Genomic DNA, 19,783 nt, shown 5'->3' with positions numbered 1-19,783 from the left:
CATCCAGTCCATTGCTTTTGATTTATTCTATTAACCACTAACTGTATGCATGCCACTATGCTGGAAAGAAAGGAATGTGGGGGGACATTGATAACAGGTTTAAAAAATAAATGGTGCCTACTCTTGTGGAGTCTAGTAAATGAATAATCCTAAAACACCAGTTGCATTAAAACACACTTCAGTTTTATGAGCATCAAAGTTAAATAAGTGGAATCAGGAAAACCAGATGCACAAAGGTCTTAATAGCTACCATTTATTGGTTTAATAGTAAATGCTTTTAAAGGGTCTCTAGCAGTTGTATAGAGTTTTGAGGGTGACAGGGCTCTTTTTATGTCTACTCTATAATAAGCCCAGAGGTAGGTGCTCTTTTCATTCATTTTTCATAAATGAGGAATCTGAGGCACAGGTCAGGTAACTTGCTCAGGGTGACATAGCTGGTAATAATTGCCAATCTGACAAAGGATCAAAATCAGGTCTTCCTGACTCCAAGCCAACATTCTTTCACTCTACCACCCAGTTGCCACTAAATTATAAACTCATTGAGGGCAGGGACTGCTTTTCATTAAAAACAAAATCTATAGATGACCCATAGCACAATGCCTAGCTCATAGTTGCATCTTAAAGGTTTATTGGTTTGAATTGAGATTTTAAAAACAAAGAAAAAAATAAGGAAAATAGAATGATATGTGATTGCTATGTTCAGACCTGGCCCTTGAGAAATATAAACAAAACATGCCTTCCTTGCTTCATTTTAGAGATGGGGAATAAAGATGTAGAATATTCTAGATCATGTCAGACTCATATTAGGTGCTGGCTAGTTTTGCTGAATATTTTTCTTTTATGATCTTTGTTACTAAGATGAGATGAGAGATCTGAGGATGCTTCTATTACCTCTCACCCTACATCTTGATCCCCAAAAAAAATTTCACAGGAAGAATCATTAGGTGGAAAGCAGGGCAGAAAGAATTTATTTCTGAATGAATGTGATCTAAGAAGAAAAAAGAATCATCAACTTTTTTTCTTTGAGTAAAATAGAACCAAGCATACCAGATTTGAAAATCAAAATGATAAAGCTTAAGAGATGAGGTTGTTACTACCTGATACTAAGAAAAGGTTTCAAGGAGGAGCAGACATTAAAGTCGGGCTTTAAAGAATAGGTTGGGGGATAGCTGGGTGGCTCAGTGGATTGAGAGTCAGACCCAGAGATGGGAGGTCCTGGGTTCAAATCTGGCCTCAGACACTCCCTAGCTGTATGGCCTTGGGCAATTCACTTATCCCCCATTACCTTGGTCTTACCACTCTTCTGCCTTAGAACCAATACCCAGTATTGATTCAAAGATAGAATAAGGGTTTTAAGAAAAAAAAATAAAGAATAAGTTTGAAAACACAAGAAATTTATCATTCTTAGTATCCCCAGTGGAAAAAATTGCCCATGACTTGAGTTGTGGCTCCATCTTAGAATCAATACTGAGTATTGTTACCAAGGCAGAAAAGTGGTAAGGGCTAGTCAATGGCAGTTAAGTGATTTCCCATAGCTAGGAAGTATCTGAAACCAGATTAGAATTCTGGACCTTCCATCCCTAATGCTGGCTTTCAACCCACTGTGATACCTAGCTGCCTCCCAGCCTGTTAATTTCAACCCTAAATGTATTCATTTAAGAATTAGCCTTAAGCTAGGAAGACCTGAGTTCAAATTCCACTGCCGAAACATAAGTGTTTTTCTGATCTGGCCAGTTACTGAACCTTATAATGTTTTAGAAATTTCTTTAAGAATTGAAATTGCAGAGCAAAGGTTGACCTACAGGAATAGAGTGAAACTCCTCATCTGAAAGTTCCCTAGATAGAACAAATCAGAATCCCACTACCTCTCTGTATCCTTGTGTATTCAAAGGAAATGAGGATACTTCCCTTTCAAAACTTTTTCCTTCCATTTCAAGATATTAGTTGCACTTTAGGAACTAGCTGATACATCAGTCCATATGTGAGGAAATAATTAAGATTTTGCAAGAGAACTCAGATCCATTTATAATAATTTCCCAGGTTAACAGATCTTTTAGAGTTTCTGTCAATTATGTAGTTGGAGAATAAATCAGGGGTGTTCTTTTCAAAGACAGGAAAAGAAAAATAAGTTGGGGAATGGCATCTGGGAGATAAGTCTCTCAACAGCTTTGTGTACTTAAAAACAAATTACTTAATGTGGGTATGGTTAATGATAATAACAGGCTTTAGTGTTCCCAGATACGAGGCAATTGCCATTATTATGAGAACAATTATGTAGATTTGAGGAAGTTGTTTCTAGATAATTATGTATTTTTTAAAAGTGACTAAATCAGGATACCTGCTGATATTGAGGACACAATCACTTTGGGATATTACTGGCTCATTGAAATTCCCTGTGTTTGCAAGCTAGGGCTATCTCTAGTCTGGCTATATAATGACATCCCATTAATTATGTTCTTTGTTATTACATACGAAGACTGGTAGTATATTCAATAATAAGATTTAAAAAAACAAGACTTAAAGTGAAAGGAGATCACAAGATGCAACTTTGAAAAGGATGTCCATAGACATTTGGCCTAGTCCAACCAGCTCCTGTAATAAGAAGATCTTTCTTACCATACATTCAACAATGGTCTACTCTGCTTAAAATCCTCAAAGATGGCACCTCCTACCATCCAATGTATATTATTCCAATTTAGGATAGCCCTAATTGTGGATAAACTATAACTTCCCTTGATTCTGAATTTGTCTTTGAACTTTCCACTTACTGATTTTGGTTCTGCCTTCTGAGACCAAGAACAAAGCAAATTCTTCTTCTGTAAGACAGCTTTTCAACTACTTTAAGATAGTTATCCTGTGCACAGCAGCATTTTCTTCTCTAGACACCCAAACACAAACTGATTGGAAGAATATTTATTCCCAAAATTCTCAAATTAAAATCAACAGTTTCTCCTAATTGTCGTTGAGAATTATTTCAACTGAAATAAAATTTATATAATTATCTCATCAGTGTAGGTATACTTTTCACTAATACAAATTATGATCCTGCCATAACTTCTCATTCTATGGGATATTTATGTTCATTTCCCTTAATAAATAAATGTCTTTAACAAAAGTGCTAGATATATCATGCTGGAGACCTTACTCAGATGATTTTACCATTTAGTGGATACCTCCATAATCCCCATGATATCGACTTCCTTTTCTGTTAGATCATTTTACTGATAATATTATTTATGGTTGCCTCTGAGACAAAGTGCCATGAGTACTGCTACAAACCACTGGAGAATTTTCCATTGCTATTGGGTCAAATTCTATTTTTGATTGATATTCCTGGTAATCATGATTTAGCTTTATCTTATCAGTGCATCCATGGTGAAAAGATAGATGCTAGCAGCAGAGAAAAGACTGGAGTCACTTAAAATGATTTAACAATCTAAATCTAACTCAATAAATTGAAATGAAGTTTTTTTTCCCACAATCTATATTTCTTCTGTGATCATGGAATCTAGAAGCCCCCAAACTTGTAGCCTAGTAAGATCTGATGATCCCCATGTTTTAGGACTAGCTTGTAAGTTGGATACCCCAAAGCTTGTCCTTCTTCCTGTAAGAATCCACCTGAAGGGAATCTCAGGCTAGCAGTTTCAGACTGAATAATGACCCTAAGATAAAAGAGAATCCACTTGAGGTGAAGGTTAAGTCCAAGCCGAGTGACTCTTCAGTGCAGCAAACAGCGTGTCCATCTCATAAACTGAATGTCCTGAGTTCAATCCTCAGTAGGAGGGTGTGACATACTGGAGAAGGCTTCTGGAGACAAGAGTCACTCAGTTTGGGTGTAGCCTTCATCTCACATGGATTGTCTTTTACCTTAGGGTCATTATTCAGTCTGAAACTGCTAGCCTAAGATTCCTATCAGGTGGATTCTTACAGGAACAAGGACAAGCTTTGGGGTCTCCAACTTACAATCTAGTCCTAAAACTTGGGGTTCATCAGATCTTATTAGGCTAAAGTTTGGGGTTTCTAGATTCCATGTTGGCACTTCCATCTTGTAGTTCCACCATATTCTCAGTCTCAAAATATTCAAATTCTTGTTTTCCCCTCCAGTTCTCTCTTTCTCTCACTTGGCACATATACTCAATTGCAAAATACTGTCTATACTGCCCAAACAATAGTTTCTCAATGTTTTACTCTTTCATATTTGCTTAGGTAGATATTATTTCTTCTCTTCCTCCTCTTCATATAATAATAATATTTCCCACTATCAATATTATTCCCTCAAATGCACAAAATATTTTATACACAATAGCATAATCTTAAATGTTTACCATTCAAACCACATTTTAGCCAAAAAAATTTCTTCTGCTTTAAATGATTAAGACAGCTAATAGATGGGAATATTGAAAAATGAATTTCATCTCTTCTCTCTTCCTCACTGACTCTAGTCAGTAAATATGTATTTATTAATCACTTTGTGCCAGATATTGTACAAGTACTAAGGAAACAAATCCAAGTGGAAAGAGAAAGAATTTCTGCCCTCAAATAGCTTTTTTAATGAGGGATAAAGAATTATACAAAAGGTATTTGGAACGTGGAGAGGAACAAGGCATGGTAAAGAACTTTGGAGAGTCATGAGCAGAGCCAGGAGGAGAATTAAGCCAGCCTGTTCTCTTCTCCAAAATTAAGGTCCCAGAAGAACTCACAAATGGACAATGGAAGTTAAATTAAAGGAATATTTCAGAATGACAAGTAATTCAACTCACACCCAGGCTACAATCCAGGTGACTGGGAAGACAGTGGTAACTTTGACAATAATACAGAAGTTAGGAAGAGGGAAAGATTTGGGAAGGAAGAAAATGATGGTTCAGTTTTCTTCATGTTGAGCTGCACTGGTTTATGGGACATTCAAAGTTAATTGAATCTATGGGAGCTGATGGTATCCCTGAGTGAAATAGTAGAGAAGATGAGGTTTTAGGACAGAGATATAGGGAATGCTTATATTTAAAAGATGTGATCTGGATCAAGTTCCATTAAAGGAGACTGAAAAGAGCAACAGACATTTAAAAAAGATTGCTTTCTTTCCCTTCCATTCCCTCTTTCTCACTGTTCTCAACTGCATCCACCTAACCTACTGTGCTAATCAAATCACTCAGTTTTTTTAAACCTTCACCTTCTGTCTTGGAATTAAAACTGTGTATTGGCTCCAAGGCAGAAGAGTGGTAAGGGCTAGGCAATGGGGGTCAAGAGACTTGCCCAGGATCACATAGCTGGGAAGTGTTTGAGGTCAGATTTGAACCCAGGACCTCCTGTCTCTAGGCCTGGCTCTCAATCCACTGAGCTACCCAGCTTCCCCCAAATCACTCAATTGTTTAAAAACCTTTGATGCCTTCTCTTTGTCTAAATTAAATTCAAATCTATTCCCCAAACAGTCAAAGCCCTTCAAAAATCATAATCCAACTTAAATGTCCAGCCATTTCTCCATGTTCATTCCTTCATTTAATGAATGCTACAACCAAACTAGTCTTACCAAATTTAGGCTTGCTATTAAAGAAAAAAAATAATTTTGGAGCTGTCACACAGGATAACGAATGGCCTTGTGCCTTCTTCCTTCTTCAAGATCTTTAGGAAGAAGCTAGGAGGGAAGTGCTCCAGAAAATTCTATTGGGGATGTATTTCCAGTATGGATTGGACTAGAGAAAAGCTGTGATCCTTTCCACCTCTCAAATTCTTCTTTACTCACTGTCCCATTAATTAATAAATCATTAAGCTTTAAGTGCCTATTATGTGTCAGACACTGGTAATTTCTAAGCACAAAGGAAATAACAGAGAAGGGCTAGAAAAGGCTTCCTATAGAATATGAGATTTTAGTTGGATCTTAAAGGTAGGTAGTGGGGGAATAAGATGGAAGAGTATTCCAAACAAAGGAAAGAGCAAGAGAATATGTCTGGAGCTGAGAGATTGTTTCTTGTTCTTAGAACATTGAAGAGGCCAATATCACTGAATTCAAGAGTACTTTACAGGGAAATATGTGTAAGAAGAACGCAAAGGCCTGAGGGAGATTGGCAAAGGATTTTAAATTTGGTACTGGAAGAAAGAGGGAACAATTAGAGATTTTCCAGTAGAAGGGTGACAGGGTCCATCCTATGCTTTAGGAAAACCAATCCATTGGCTGAATAGAGGATAGACTAAAATGGGAAAAACCTTGAGGCAGGTGGACATACTACCAGGCTATTGGAGTGCATATCTCTGTGTAGAAAGTTCTCCGATTCAAAACCATGATTGTATCCCAGTGATCTCAGATTCCCTCTTTTTAGAAAATGGTCCTCCTCTGACCCACACACTTAAGTAATTTCATATTTCTCGTGTCCTTGCCACTATCTCCTGTTTCTGCCTCTGCTTTTCATCCCCTGAAGGATTTTGTTTTGTTAGAGCTAGTGTCTTAGGATTCCTTGTTTCTTTGCCAGTATTTATCAGAGTATTTCACACAGATGCACAGCACTATTATTTCATTGATACACATTATCAGTAGTCATAGCAGCATCCCAGGACACATACATATACATACACACAAGCTTTTGGACCCAAAGTTAACATCCCTTGCTCCAAAGCCACCCAAAAGGAAAAAAATCTATAGATGAGCCCAGAAAATGAACAAAACAAATGATAAAATAAAAATCTGCTCACAAAGAAACCAAATAGACATTTCTCACAAGAATCTGCAAAGGATAATTGGGACACTCCAATATTCAAATTCTTCTGCCTCATTGATAGTTGAGTCTTTAGACAGATGGAGCCTCCACCATTCCCATTTCTTTTCTGGTGCCACTTCCTATTACTTTTGCCACTGTGGTAAAACTCACATGAATCACATAAAATGTTCCAATAAAGTCACATAAAAATCACATGAAATTCATCAATAACAAACATATAAAGGACTTTATTCTATTAATTTTGTACTCCCCTTAATCATCACTGATTTAATGAAAGAGTACAACAGGACATACATTAACAATGCAACATTAAATTTTTGCTTTTATTTAAATTCAGAATTTAATCATGATCTCATTTTATGGTGTGATAGAAAGGCCCCATGTTGCTACCAAAGAATTATATTATGGCTTGGCATTGCTACTAATTTTTTGAGTCACCTTCCACATGTCACTTGGTTACTTGTCCTTCTCTGGTCCCTGGTATTTTATCTCTTAGGTGAGTGATCTAGATTGGGCAGTCTTGGAGAGCTTTTCTTGCTCTAAAACCAACCAGCTCTAGCAACATGAATTCAGATGACTGAGGATGCAGAACATAAGATCAAATGAATTCATTTCATGATACAAGTGCACCTTGATCAGAAAAAAAAAACATTGGAACAAAAAACTTGGCATGATGGGAATTTCAAATTTTATTCAATCTAGTCATCATAGACTGACAGAAATGTGAATTAAAATCTAATCCAAAACACTAGTAGACTTTTGCAGATTTATTTAACAATTTGGTCTGTATTTGTGATTCAAGTGATTCTATATTATTCAGAAAGCATCCCTGGTTGCTTTTTCATTATTTTAAAATGAAGTTTATGGAAATATTTTATTTTGGAACTACATATATGCATGACTTTAAAAGACATTTAAATCTCCCTTAACCTCAGTTTCTTTCCATGTAAAATGAAAAAAGTGGGGTTTTTTTGTGTCCCTAATTCTGTTTATTGAATACCTTTCCCTGTTGAACATTTGCACAGCTCCCATATGCCAACAAAGTATTTTCTTCACAAAAGTTAATTCACCCAATATTAATGGAAAGTATTCTTTTCCATGACTACAGGGACCAAATCACCTTGAAACCTCTTTTTTCAAAGTTCAAAGAATGGCTGCTCTTCACCTTGGGTTTCCCACTTAACCTCTGTCCAGATATACTTCAAGTCTAGCTAGTCTGGATGAAAGCTCAGTAGCTATGATCTCTTGTCATAAATTTCAAAAAACTTACCTTTGCAGTGAAACTGACATTTCCTGGTTGCTATGACATACCTATAAGTACACTTCTGAAAAGTTCCCAGAGGGATATTGCTGTCCTTGTCATATTGATCCTTCCTTCACAACCTCCAAGAGTAATCTGGGTAAAAGTGAAACAAATACGGTCTGTGTAGGATTGCTTCACCATTCTTATACGGTCCTGGAAGAAATCTATCATGTACAGTCTTCCAGGATAAAGATGACCTGAAGAGGACTCTGGCCACTCCATTTCAAACCAGATTAATTCACTACTGCTCTGGAAAAGATGTTGTGTTGGATACTAGGAAATCAAGGATAAGAATGACATCTTGCCTTGCCTTCAAAGTTGACAATTTATTTATGTGTGTGGGCAGTGTGTAATACCATACATATAGGTTAGGAAATTTAAGAAAATTCGATGATAAAGAACAGAGACTGTACATCAGAATAGGAGCCAAGGAGCCAGAAACTGTCTAGGGCAAGACTTATCTTGATAGTCTTGCTCTAGGTTGTCAGTCAATGTGTAAAGGTTGTGAATACCAAGATAAAATCCAACCAATACTGTCCACTAGAAGTTTTCATTCTACTGGCATACTTGTACAAGGAGCCAGGAACCACGTGGGGAAGGAGACAGCAGGATTCATTTTCTTTCAGTTGTATATTTTACTGCATTTGACTATTTGGGCTGGCAAGATCAAAGCCAGTAAGTGGGGAAGAATTTATGTGACCTGTCCCTCTGGCAATAAAGCTAAGGAATTTGCAAAGGAACCAACCAGTCTGTCTAGAGGTCAGTGAAACTCACAGAGATTATCTAAATCCCACAGAGAATTTGTGGTGTGTGTCCAGAGCCTTAAATGCACAGAGGAATATATGATCAGATTCTAAATCTTCAATAGTAAGGGAGACCACAACATAATTCAAGACTCACAAATCTTCCCTAGTTCAGTTTGCAGAGAACAAAGAAAGCATTAAATATGTTCCCTCTCCACCTTCCTTCCTCTTGGTCCCAAAAATTTTCATTAATTAAAAATTCCCTTTCTATCCCCAAATTCAGAAAAGTTTCAGAATTACCCTAAAGTAATTGTATTTGACAGAAATAAATTGGTGGAAATGGGATAAAAAGAGGATTGTTGATTGTTGTACAGAAAGTAATGAGAGGATTCCCCATTTCTTCAGTCCTTAAGAAGTAAATTCTCTTATCAGTAGATTGAAGTTCTCCTGGGTCATGGGAACACTTCTTATAAGTAGCTTAAAATTCCTTTTTCTACTCTCCAATTTGCAGATAGGTATTAATTCAAAAAGCTATCTAGAAGGAGAGAGAGAGAGAGAGAGAGAGAGAGAGAGAGAGAGAGAGAGAGAGAGAGAGAGAGAGAGAGAGAGAGAATTATTAAGTATTTATTGTATACAAGACCCTAAGATCCTGTGGTAAAGATCAGAGTGACAAGATAGTATTATCTGCATGTTATTCCTGGGTAAGAGTCAAGATGGCAGAGAAGAGGCAGCAAGTCAGATGAACTCTCTCAACATCCCACTACCCAATAAAAATCAGGACAAAATATTCATCCTTCCTGAGACAATTCAGGAAATAGGCAAAAGTTTTAACACTAAGGTGTGGTCCAGTTTTCAGTGGTCTGTAGAAGAAGACAGTGGGCTTTGTAGGTAGCTACAATAGTAGCAGTAGAATGCTTTGGGACCTCTCAGCCAAGAGTTGGTAAGAATGTCATTAAACTAGTCAAAAAGAGATTCCAGAGGACTTTTTCTTGCCATTGTATGGAACCCTCTTACATTGCCTATATGCATTTCCAGAATGCCATTCCAGGACCAGAGCAATGCTAGCAAATGCAGCTTCAGGGGAGTTGGGGTCCTGATCACAGTTCTAGATCAGAGAAGAGACTTTATTGTCCCACATAAGAGTAGGGGATTGTATAATTGAAAATCTGTTACCCTAAAAAAGAACTACATTTCTTGGGAGCCCACTGACATCCCATCATTATGTACTTCCTGTAGACAGGGGATATTAGGCAGTGACATGGAGGGTCCCTCCCTCTCTTTGACTTCCTGTCAGCTTGGCAATGGTGGTGAGTGGGGATTTTGAAATGGACTAATTAGTCATGGGCACATGGTCTTTATTTTGTTTCCCTTTTATTGCTTGATTTCTAATGATCATTAATAAATCTAAAATATAATATTTTTAATTATTTGACATTTAATTTAATTTTTACAGAATCTTGTCTCATTTTTAATGCAGAAATGAGCATGAACACTTGGTGTAAGACAGCAGGGAACCAAGTCATAGTTTCAGGGGAAAAAAAAGATAATTAGCACTTTTAGCTGCTGGGGGTGGGGGTGGGGGGGAAGGAAGGTCCCAGAGAACAAGGACCATTCCTGGAGAAAGACCAGAACACAGGAAAAGAGAACAGTGATTCCATCTCTCTCCATCTAGGAAGTGCTTAAAAACTGACCAATTCCCAGAACTAGCTCTGAAAATAGCAGCAAGCAGCCCAAAAATATGAAGTTTAGGATGATGCCTACCCTATTCCAGTAGCAGGGACCATCTTTAAAATAAAGATAAAAGTCAAGAAATAAGGGAAATGAGCAACACTAAAAAAAGAATTTGAACATAAAAATCTACTATGATGGCAGGGAAGACGAAGAAACAAAAACAAGAGACGATAGTGTCAAAAGAATTATAAGCAAAATCTCAAAGGAAAAAAAAAAAGTATGAACTGGATATACATCCATTAAGAATTCATGAAAGACCTTAGAGAGCATTTTTAAAATAGAATAAGAGAAATTGAGGAAAATTTTAGAAAATAAATGTGAATGATACCAGAAAATTATGAAAATTGAATAAGTAGCTTAAAGTAAAATAGAGACAAAAATACCAAAGAAAGTAACATCTTAAAAAACAGATTTAATCAAATGGTAAAAGAGAAACAAAAAGTCACTGAAGAAAATACCTTAAAAATAAGAATAGGCCAAAAGTTACAAAAGGTTATTGAAGAAAACAATTTCTTAAAAATGGAACTTGTCAAGTGGACTGGGCAATTGGACAAGGACTCCAGGGGACATCAAAAAGCCGTGAAGCTAAAAGAATTTTTTAAAAGTAGAAGAAAATGGAAATGCTATTGGAAACTGTAGAAGTTAAAATTAAATCTCAATAATAAAATATTATATTTTAGAAAATTTATTAATGATCATTAGAAATAAAGGAATAAAAGGGATACAAAATAAAGACCATGTGCCCATGGCTGATTAGCCATTTTGAAATCCCCACTCACTACCACCATGCTCACCAACAGGGCCAAAAAAATTGACTCTCCATGTCTCTGCCTAATATCCCCTGTCTACAGGAAGTATGTAAGGACAGGAAGTCAGTGGGCTCCTGGGAAATGTCGTTCTTTTTTAGGATAACAGATTTTCAATTATACAAAACCCAACTGGCCTATAAAACAAATTTATAGATCATTTAAGAATTATTAGACTATCATAAAGCCAGGATTGAGAGGGTGAGAAAAAGATCCTGGAAATAATATTATGAAAATGTCTAGGAATGGTATAGCCAAATTCCAAAGTTCATAAGTCAAGGAGAAAATATTGCAAGAAGTTACAAATAATCAATGTAAATATAATGGGATCATAGTCATGATCATCAAATATTTATTCGTATTCATGTTAATGTATTGGAGGGGTAGAATTTTGATATTCCAAAAGACAAAGGAGCTATGATTACAAATGAGAATTATCTCTAGAGCAATACTAAATATAAGTCCTTAGAGGAAAAGATGTGTACTTAATGAGATAGAGAACTTTCAAATATTCCTGATGGAAAAATCAGAGCTAAATAGAAAGTTGACATTTATACATAAGACTCAAAAGAATAAATAGATAAATATGAAAGAGAAACAATCAGGATTCAATAAGTATAAGCTGTTCACATTCCTATATTAGATAAAGATACATACAACTAAAAACTTCTAAAAAAAGAAAATAATGACTAAGAAAATGAAAGTATGAAAAGTAGAATGCATTAGGTGAAAGCAGAAGAGAGAGGTAGATTGGAGAAAATGATCATAAGAGGGATACCTAGGTGACTTAGTAGACAGAGAAGTGGGTCTGAAGAGAAGACATGGGTTCAAATATAGCCTCAGAGATTTCCTATCTGTGTGACTCTGGGTTAGTCACTTAACCCCTATTTTCTATCCCTTATTACTCATCTGTCTTGAAACCAATATTTAATATCAAATTTAAATCAGAAGGTAAGGATTTTTAAAAGGAAATTATCTCATATAAAAGAGGGGCATAATCAAGAATATTTATAATGGAGGAATAAAGAGATAGTAGACAATGAAGCTCTCTTTCATTGGAATTGGTTGAGAGATGGAGAAATCTATTTTATAAAATAGAGGAGTGGTAAGGGAGATAAAATGTATAGAGGAATTAAAAAAGAATATATATTAAGGGAGGCAGTGGTCAGAAGAGAAAGATTTTCGAGGAGGGGCAAGATAAAAACAGAAAATACATTTTAAATCTTGTAAAGTTCTTTATTTCTTATTTTGTCATAAATTCTCCCCTTAGCCATAGATCTGAAAGATAAACTATTCCATGCTCTCCTAATTTGTTTATGATATGTATCACCTGTTTCCCATTTTGACAGTATTTTGGCATATGGTGTAAGTTGTTGCTCTATACATAGTTTCTGCCAAATCTCTTTCCCATTTTCCCAGAAATTTTTGTCAAATATTTTGTACTTACCTCCAAAGCTGAGATAGTTGTATTTATCAATCACTAATTTATCATGTGCATTATCATTGATTGTGTACCTGTTCTATTCCACTGATGTACTGAATTGTTTCTTTGCCTGTACCATATTTTTAAAAATAATATATAAATACATGCATGCACACACATATGTACACATACACACATAACCTAATACAACATATAGTAATAATATAACATATAAAATTTATTATAATAAATTTCAATAAATATGATTATCCAAGGGAAACAGATTCTCATATTAATTAGGTCAAGAAATCTGTCACATTTTTTCTCCCTCTCCCCTCCCCCATTCCCCAAAAGGCAGATGATATAATATTGGTTGTATAGATATTATCATGTAATAAATAATTCCCTGTTAATCACTATATATATATATATATATACACATATATCTATCTATCTTACATAGAGGGATATTCATGGAGATTTATGGAGGGACTAAAATGAAGAATTGTATGTTCAAATCTTCATTTGGACACTATCTGTCCCTTCTATGGCAGTAGATATTCTTTTTCATCCCAAGCCCCTTGAAATTGCCCTGGATCTTTGCTTTGTTTATAACAGTTGTAATGTATGTCTGCTCTGTTCACTGATTGACGTTTTTATTTTTTAGCCAGTACCTGATACTTTAAATAATTACAACTTTAAAATAATATAGTTTGAAATATGATACTATTAGACCTCCTCCCTTAATATTTATTTTTTTCATTATTTCCTTTGATAATCTTAACCTTTTGTTTTTTCCCAAATGAATTTTGTCATTATTTTTTAATCCAATAAAATATTTTTGATAATTTAATTACCATAGTTTTGAATAAGTTTATTAGGTAGGATTATTATTTTAATCATATTATCTCTTCCCACCCATAAACAATTAATTTTTCTATAATTATTTAAGACTGACTTATTTGTTAAAAAAAAAGAATTTTATAGTTACATTCATATAATTTCAAGATTTGCTATGGAAGATATATACTCCTACATGTTTAATTCTAGCTATGGTTAATTTAAATGGATTATCTCTTACTATCTCTTCTTGCCAGACATTGTTAGTAATAAATAGAAATGTCCATGATTCATGTGTGTTTATTTTATATATTGCTACCTTGCAAAAATTTTAGTTTCAATTATTTTTGTTGAATCTCTAGAATTTATCTATGTTTACATATATCATCATTAGTGAAAAAAGATAATTTTATCATTTCTTTGCCAATTCTTAAAGCTTAAATTCATTTTTCTTCACTTATTGCTATTGCTAGCATTTCTAATACAATATTAAATGAGATTGGTGGTTATTGACATCATTGTTTTACTCCTTATATATCATAGTGGAGGTTTCTAACATTCCCATTACAAACAAGGTTTTCTGATGTTTAAATATATATCTATGTCTTTTTAATATGAGAAAAATGTATTTATACATATGATTTCAAGGGTTTTTAATAGGAATATAAGGTTTTTTATCAAAAGCTTTTTCTGCATCTATTGATAATCTTATGATTTTGTTACTTTTTGTTGATGTAATCAATTATGTTAATAGTTTTTCTTATGTTAAACCAATACTGAATGCCATATTGGGTTGGTTTTTTTTTTTGTTTGTTTGTTTCTTTGTTTTTGAAGCCATATAAAAGACACTTTATTTCAAAGAAAAAGTAATTAAAAGAGAATAATCAAATAAATAACAAGAAAAATTCCTTCCAAACACACAGAGATTTACTCTCCCCATCCCAAGATTACAACTCCAGCAGGAAAAGGAACATATATGCAAAATAAGCATGGTCAGAGTCATATATACCTTGAGAAGACACTTAATAATAATGATAATAAAGTCTAACATTTATTTTTTAATTTTATTTTATTTTTTCCCATTTGAATTAATTTAGTCAATTTAGAACATTATTCCTTGGTTACAGTAATCATATTATTTCCCTCCCTCCCCTCTACCCACTATTCCCACAACCAACGTGCAATTTCATTGGGTATTACTTGTGTTGCCATACTGCTTTTATATTTATAACTTTGTAACACGGTTTTAGATTTAGTAAGGCAAGGCCACCTTTCTTTTCATTTTTTTCCATTTATTCTCTTACTATTCCTTTCTATTCTGATTTAATTTTCTCCAGAGGTCTATCATATCTACCTTTTCTAAAATGCTAGCCATCTTGTTGGCTTCTTTTTCTGTTTTTGTTTATTAAATTTATCTAATTCTGAGAGAGGCAAGTTGAGATCCTTTACTGGTAAGTCTTACTCTATCCCCCCCCCCCCATATTTCACTTACATTTTCCATTACATATCTGGATGCTATTTCTTTTGGTGCACATATGGTTTGTTTTTGTAATATTGCATTTTCAATGGTTCCTTTTGCAAAGATATACTTTCCTTGTTTATCTCTTTAATACTATCTATATTTTCCTTTGCTTTATCTGAGATCTTGATTACTGCCCCAGCTTTTACTTTTACTGATTTTGAGGCATAATAGATTCTCCTTCAGCCCCTTACCTTTTTTTCTGTGTCTCTCTGCTTCAAGCTTATTTCTTCTAAGCAACATATTGTAGGATTCTGGTTTTTCCACTCTACTATCTGCTTCTGTTTTATGGATGGGTTTATCTCATTCACATTGTCAGTTATGATTACTGTGTATTTCCCTCCATTCTGTTTTCCAATTTATCTTCTCTTCTTTTATCCTTTCCCTGATTTAAAGTGGTTTACTTCTGACCATCATGTTCTCCAATCTACTCCCTTCTACCAGCCCATCCCTTTCTCTTATCTATATCTACTCCTACTTCCTTGATAAATCCCACTAGGACACAAGTTTGGGGTTTCTAGATTCCATGTTGACATATTCAACCTGAAATAAGAGTGTGCTGGAGTTACAGCTGTGCCTACAGCACCATGGCACCCAATCCCATTCCACTCTATTACATTCCACCCAACCCTTCCAAATCCTATCCCTTTCCAACCCATTTCATCTCATTCTATCTAATATAATGCAACAAACATTTATTTAGTGTTTACTATGGTACCAGTCACCATTAAGTGCAAAGGAGATGAAGAGGAGAAACAAATGTATTCCTTTACTCTAATAAGTTATATTATTCTATGCAAAAATAGGATATCATCAGAACATGCCAAATACCATAAATTTACAAGTGATAATTCAAAGAGGGAGAAAATGATAATGATTCAAAAGATTAGCATGGTTAAGTCACTCAACATTTATTGAGTGCCTACTATGTGCCAGACTCTATATTAAGGACTGGAGATAGAAAAGCCAAAGCAAAAGAATAACTCCAAAACCTTACATTTTAATAGGGGAAACAACAAAGAAATATATACAAATAATCTGGAGGTAAGAGATAAAAAGAAATAAAAATAAAGAAGAGAGAATTAAGAGAAGTTAGGAAAGACCTTACTAAATTTTAGTTAGGATTTCAAGGAGACTTGTGTAGCCAATAGGCAAAGTTGAGGAGGGAGAGTTTTTTTTTATGAGATTATTCTAGGCATTTTCTATATGAGAGTAATCTATGCTCTAGAATATAGAAAATGTCTGTAGTTGAGAGATAGAATGTCTTGTTTGTGTAAAAGCAATAAGACCAGTATCACAAGATCAAATAATAAATAGAGTCCATTTAAGTCTTAAATAGATTAGAAAGGCAGGAGGGGGCAAAGATATGGTGGTCTTTGACTTGCAGACAAAAAATCTTGTATTTCATTTTGGAGGAAAATTAGGAGTCATTGATGTAATTGAATAGGGAGTAGGGTGATATGGTAAGACCTCTGTTTTAGGAAAAATCCATTGGTGGCTGAATGAAGGAGGGATTAAAATAGGGAGAGATGGGGCAGGTAGACCTACTGTCAGATTACTTTTATGATCTGTATATATCAAGGTGCCCTGTATGTCATTATGATCAATCCTTATATAACAGATTGAGAATTTTGATAAGTTTAAAGGACTTGGGGGAGGGTATATAGGGGAGAGGACACTAGGCTAGAAGTCTAGGTTCAAATCCTACCTCAACCTCTTTATTCATTCATTCATTTGTTCATTAACCCAATATAGGCCCCATTATAAACATTGATCATGCTAAGAAATACAAACACACTAGCTATGTGACTCTGGGTAAATTGTGTAATCTTTCCTTGCTTTAATTTTTCTCATCTGTAAAGAAGAAATTAGACTTGGTGGTGCCCAAAGTCCCTTCTACTTCTAAATTGGTGACCCAATAACCATAAATATTGTAAAGAATGCCAAATTTTGGAAGAGTTTCTGAAACAGTTGTGAAATCTTATTCTTGGGGAAACTAGGTGGCTCAATGGATTGAGAGCCAGGTCTAGAGATGGGAAGTCTTGGGTTCAAATCTGGACCTTAAATATTTTAGTAGTCATTGCCTAGATGTTACCTCTCTTCTGCCTTAAAACCAATTTGCAATATTGATTTTAAGATGTAAAATAAAGGCTGATATTTTTTAAAAAGATCTTTAATCTAGCCCAAGAAGGCACAGGAGATCTTTTTTTAAGTTTTATCTTTATTTTAATAACAAATTTACCCATAAGTTTTCCAATTTTATATGATTCATATTGTCTCTCTCCTGGAGATGACAAGCAATTCAATCTGCGTTGTCCATGAATTATCACACAAAATATATTTCTATGTTATTCATTCTTGTGATCAAATAATCTTACAAAACCAAAACCCCAAATCATATACTCAAATAAACAAGTGATAAATCATCTGTTTTCATCTGCATTTATGCTACAACAGTTCTTTTTCTAGAGGTGGATAACATTCTTTTACTTTAAGACCCTCAGAGCTATCCTGCATCATTGTAACGCTGTTAGTAGCAAAGTCTTGTACCACAATATTGTAGTTACTGTGTATGATGTTCTCTTGATTCTAATTTTTTCATTCTGCTTCAGTTCACATAGGTCTTTCCAGCTCTTTCTGAAATTACCCTGTTCATTGTTCCTTAAAGCACAATACTCTTCCCTCACCATCGTATACCACAATTTATTCAGCCATTTCCCAATTGAGGAACATCCCTTTAGTTTCCAATTCTTTGTCACCCACAAAAGCACAGCTATAAATATTTTTGTACAAACAGATTCTTTCCCATTTTTTAATATAGGAGATCAAATTTGAAGACCAGGAGAGAAACTATCAAGGAATTTCCTGAGGGGACTTTGGGCCCCAAATCATGGTTACTGGATTTGCTTACATTCCTCCCCACTACTATGATATATAGCTTTAATTCTCATGTTACATGGTATGGGAAGAGTTGGACCCCTTGCTTGATACTAAAAGATTAAAATCATAAAATAGGAAAGTCAAACTGGACAATCTTCAAATCCCTTGAATCTCTTATCCTAAAATCCTATAAATACTAACACGTTTGTTGACAGAGACCTTAGTAGATAAAACCCAAAGCAGAACATGTTTAGTGATGGAGACACAAAAGTTGTGAGTCCTCTTAGCACTGATTCAACAGTCATTGGGACAAATCTTGGTGAAGTGACAAGTCTTTGAATACAAATGTTACAAAAAATTACTTATCTTTTATTACCAATAGCTTTCATTTTGAGAGATAATCCGCCATAATTGACATATCCCTGCTGTGGAATCAGGAAAACCTTAGACCTGAGTCTAAGACAACTGTCCTGTCTTAGGTATTTATTAGCCATAAGACAAGTTAATTGACCTCTTTTGGTTTCACCTTGCTTATCTGTATAGTGGACAGCATCTACACTCCAAGCATTTTTTTAAACCCTTACCTTCTGTCTTGGAGTCAATACTGTGTATTGGCTCCAAGGCAGAAGAGTGGTAAGGGCTAGGCAATGGGGGTCAAGTCACTTACCCAGGGTCACACAGCTGGGAAGTGTTGGAGGCCAGATTTGAACCTAGGACCTCCCATCTCTAGGCCTGGCTCTCAATCCACTGAGACCCCCAGCTGCCCCCTCCAAGCATTTTTTTTCTTCTAAGGATCAAAATAGGTAAAGTATATAAAGTGCGTATAAACCTTTGAAATCTATATAAATATGAAGTTTTTAAATTTATAATATGAAACACTGGGAGTTTTCTGAATATTGTGATTGTAAAAAAAAGGAAAGACAAATAGTTTGTATCTATCTATCTGTCTGTCTGTCTGTCTGTCTCTATCTATCTATCTATCTATCTATCTATCTATCTATCTATCCATCCATCTATAATTGTAGATATCTAGAACATCTCTATTCTGTTTATTTATATTTCTGCTCACATCTACATCATTTCCATTAGTGTTGATTTTGGCAGAGATATAGGCAGACACAGATAGTATAGATGAATATAATATGAATATTTCCTTTTTTAAATACTCTCCAATTTAAATTCTAATTCCAGCTGGCCTTCTGCCCAATTTCTTCTAACTTAGGCTTTAATTCATTTTAAATTGGGAAAAAGTGCTTCAAAGAAACATGTTATTCACTTGTATGGGAACAGAAATTAGCAACACTTTGAGATTTTCAATATTTGCTGTTTTCATTTTGTAAATGGTAATTTAATAGCATACCATTTTATTTCAGGGGTTACCAGCAAGCCATATACGGTACCGAGTGGAAGATAGACAATACCCTTACCCAGCAAGCATATTTGACATAGAAGAAGATACAGGACGTGTCATCACTAGAGTGAATCTCAATGAAGAACCAAGTACAATATTTAAGGTAAATCAGAGCCTGAATCTGGATTTGTCATTATTTATGATTTTCTCTCTTGCATGTCAAGTCTTTTATAAAAAAAAAATGATGTCAATTTTTCAAATTGATTTTAAGTTATTGTGAATATTTGTTTATAAATCAAACAGTGATCATTTATTAAACATCTACCTTATACAAGTTATTTTGGTAAGTGCTGGGGATACAAAGAGGTAAAAGATAGTACCTCCTCCCCTCCCTGAAGCTCATAATATAATTGTTCTCATTTACTTTTAAGACATTTTATAATATGGTCCACAAACATAACCAATTTATACTTGGCTATT

The 19,783-nt window shown here is 34.7% G+C and overlaps 1 protein-coding gene across 2 annotated transcripts in view; it reads left to right on the top strand.

The window, feature by feature from the left end:
* The window catches only part of PCDH15 (protocadherin related 15), a 1,570,906-nt gene that overhangs the window by 1,388,262 nt on the left and 162,861 nt on the right, over nt 1-19,783 (top strand). For both annotated transcript variants that reach the window (XM_056795634.1, XM_056795629.1), the window contains one exon: nt 19,326-19,466. In XM_056795634.1, the coding sequence (XP_056651612.1) occupies nt 19,326-19,466 (141 nt within the window). The remainder of the gene's footprint in view (nt 1-19,325; nt 19,467-19,783) is intronic.

Source organism: Monodelphis domestica, chromosome 1, assembly GCF_027887165.1.
Source record: "Monodelphis domestica isolate mMonDom1 chromosome 1, mMonDom1.pri, whole genome shotgun sequence".
In the NCBI taxonomy this organism is placed as follows: Eukaryota; Metazoa; Chordata; class Mammalia; order Didelphimorphia; family Didelphidae; genus Monodelphis; species Monodelphis domestica.
Note: the sequence above shows the minus strand (reverse complement) of the source record. Positions and strands in the feature narration are given on the sequence as shown.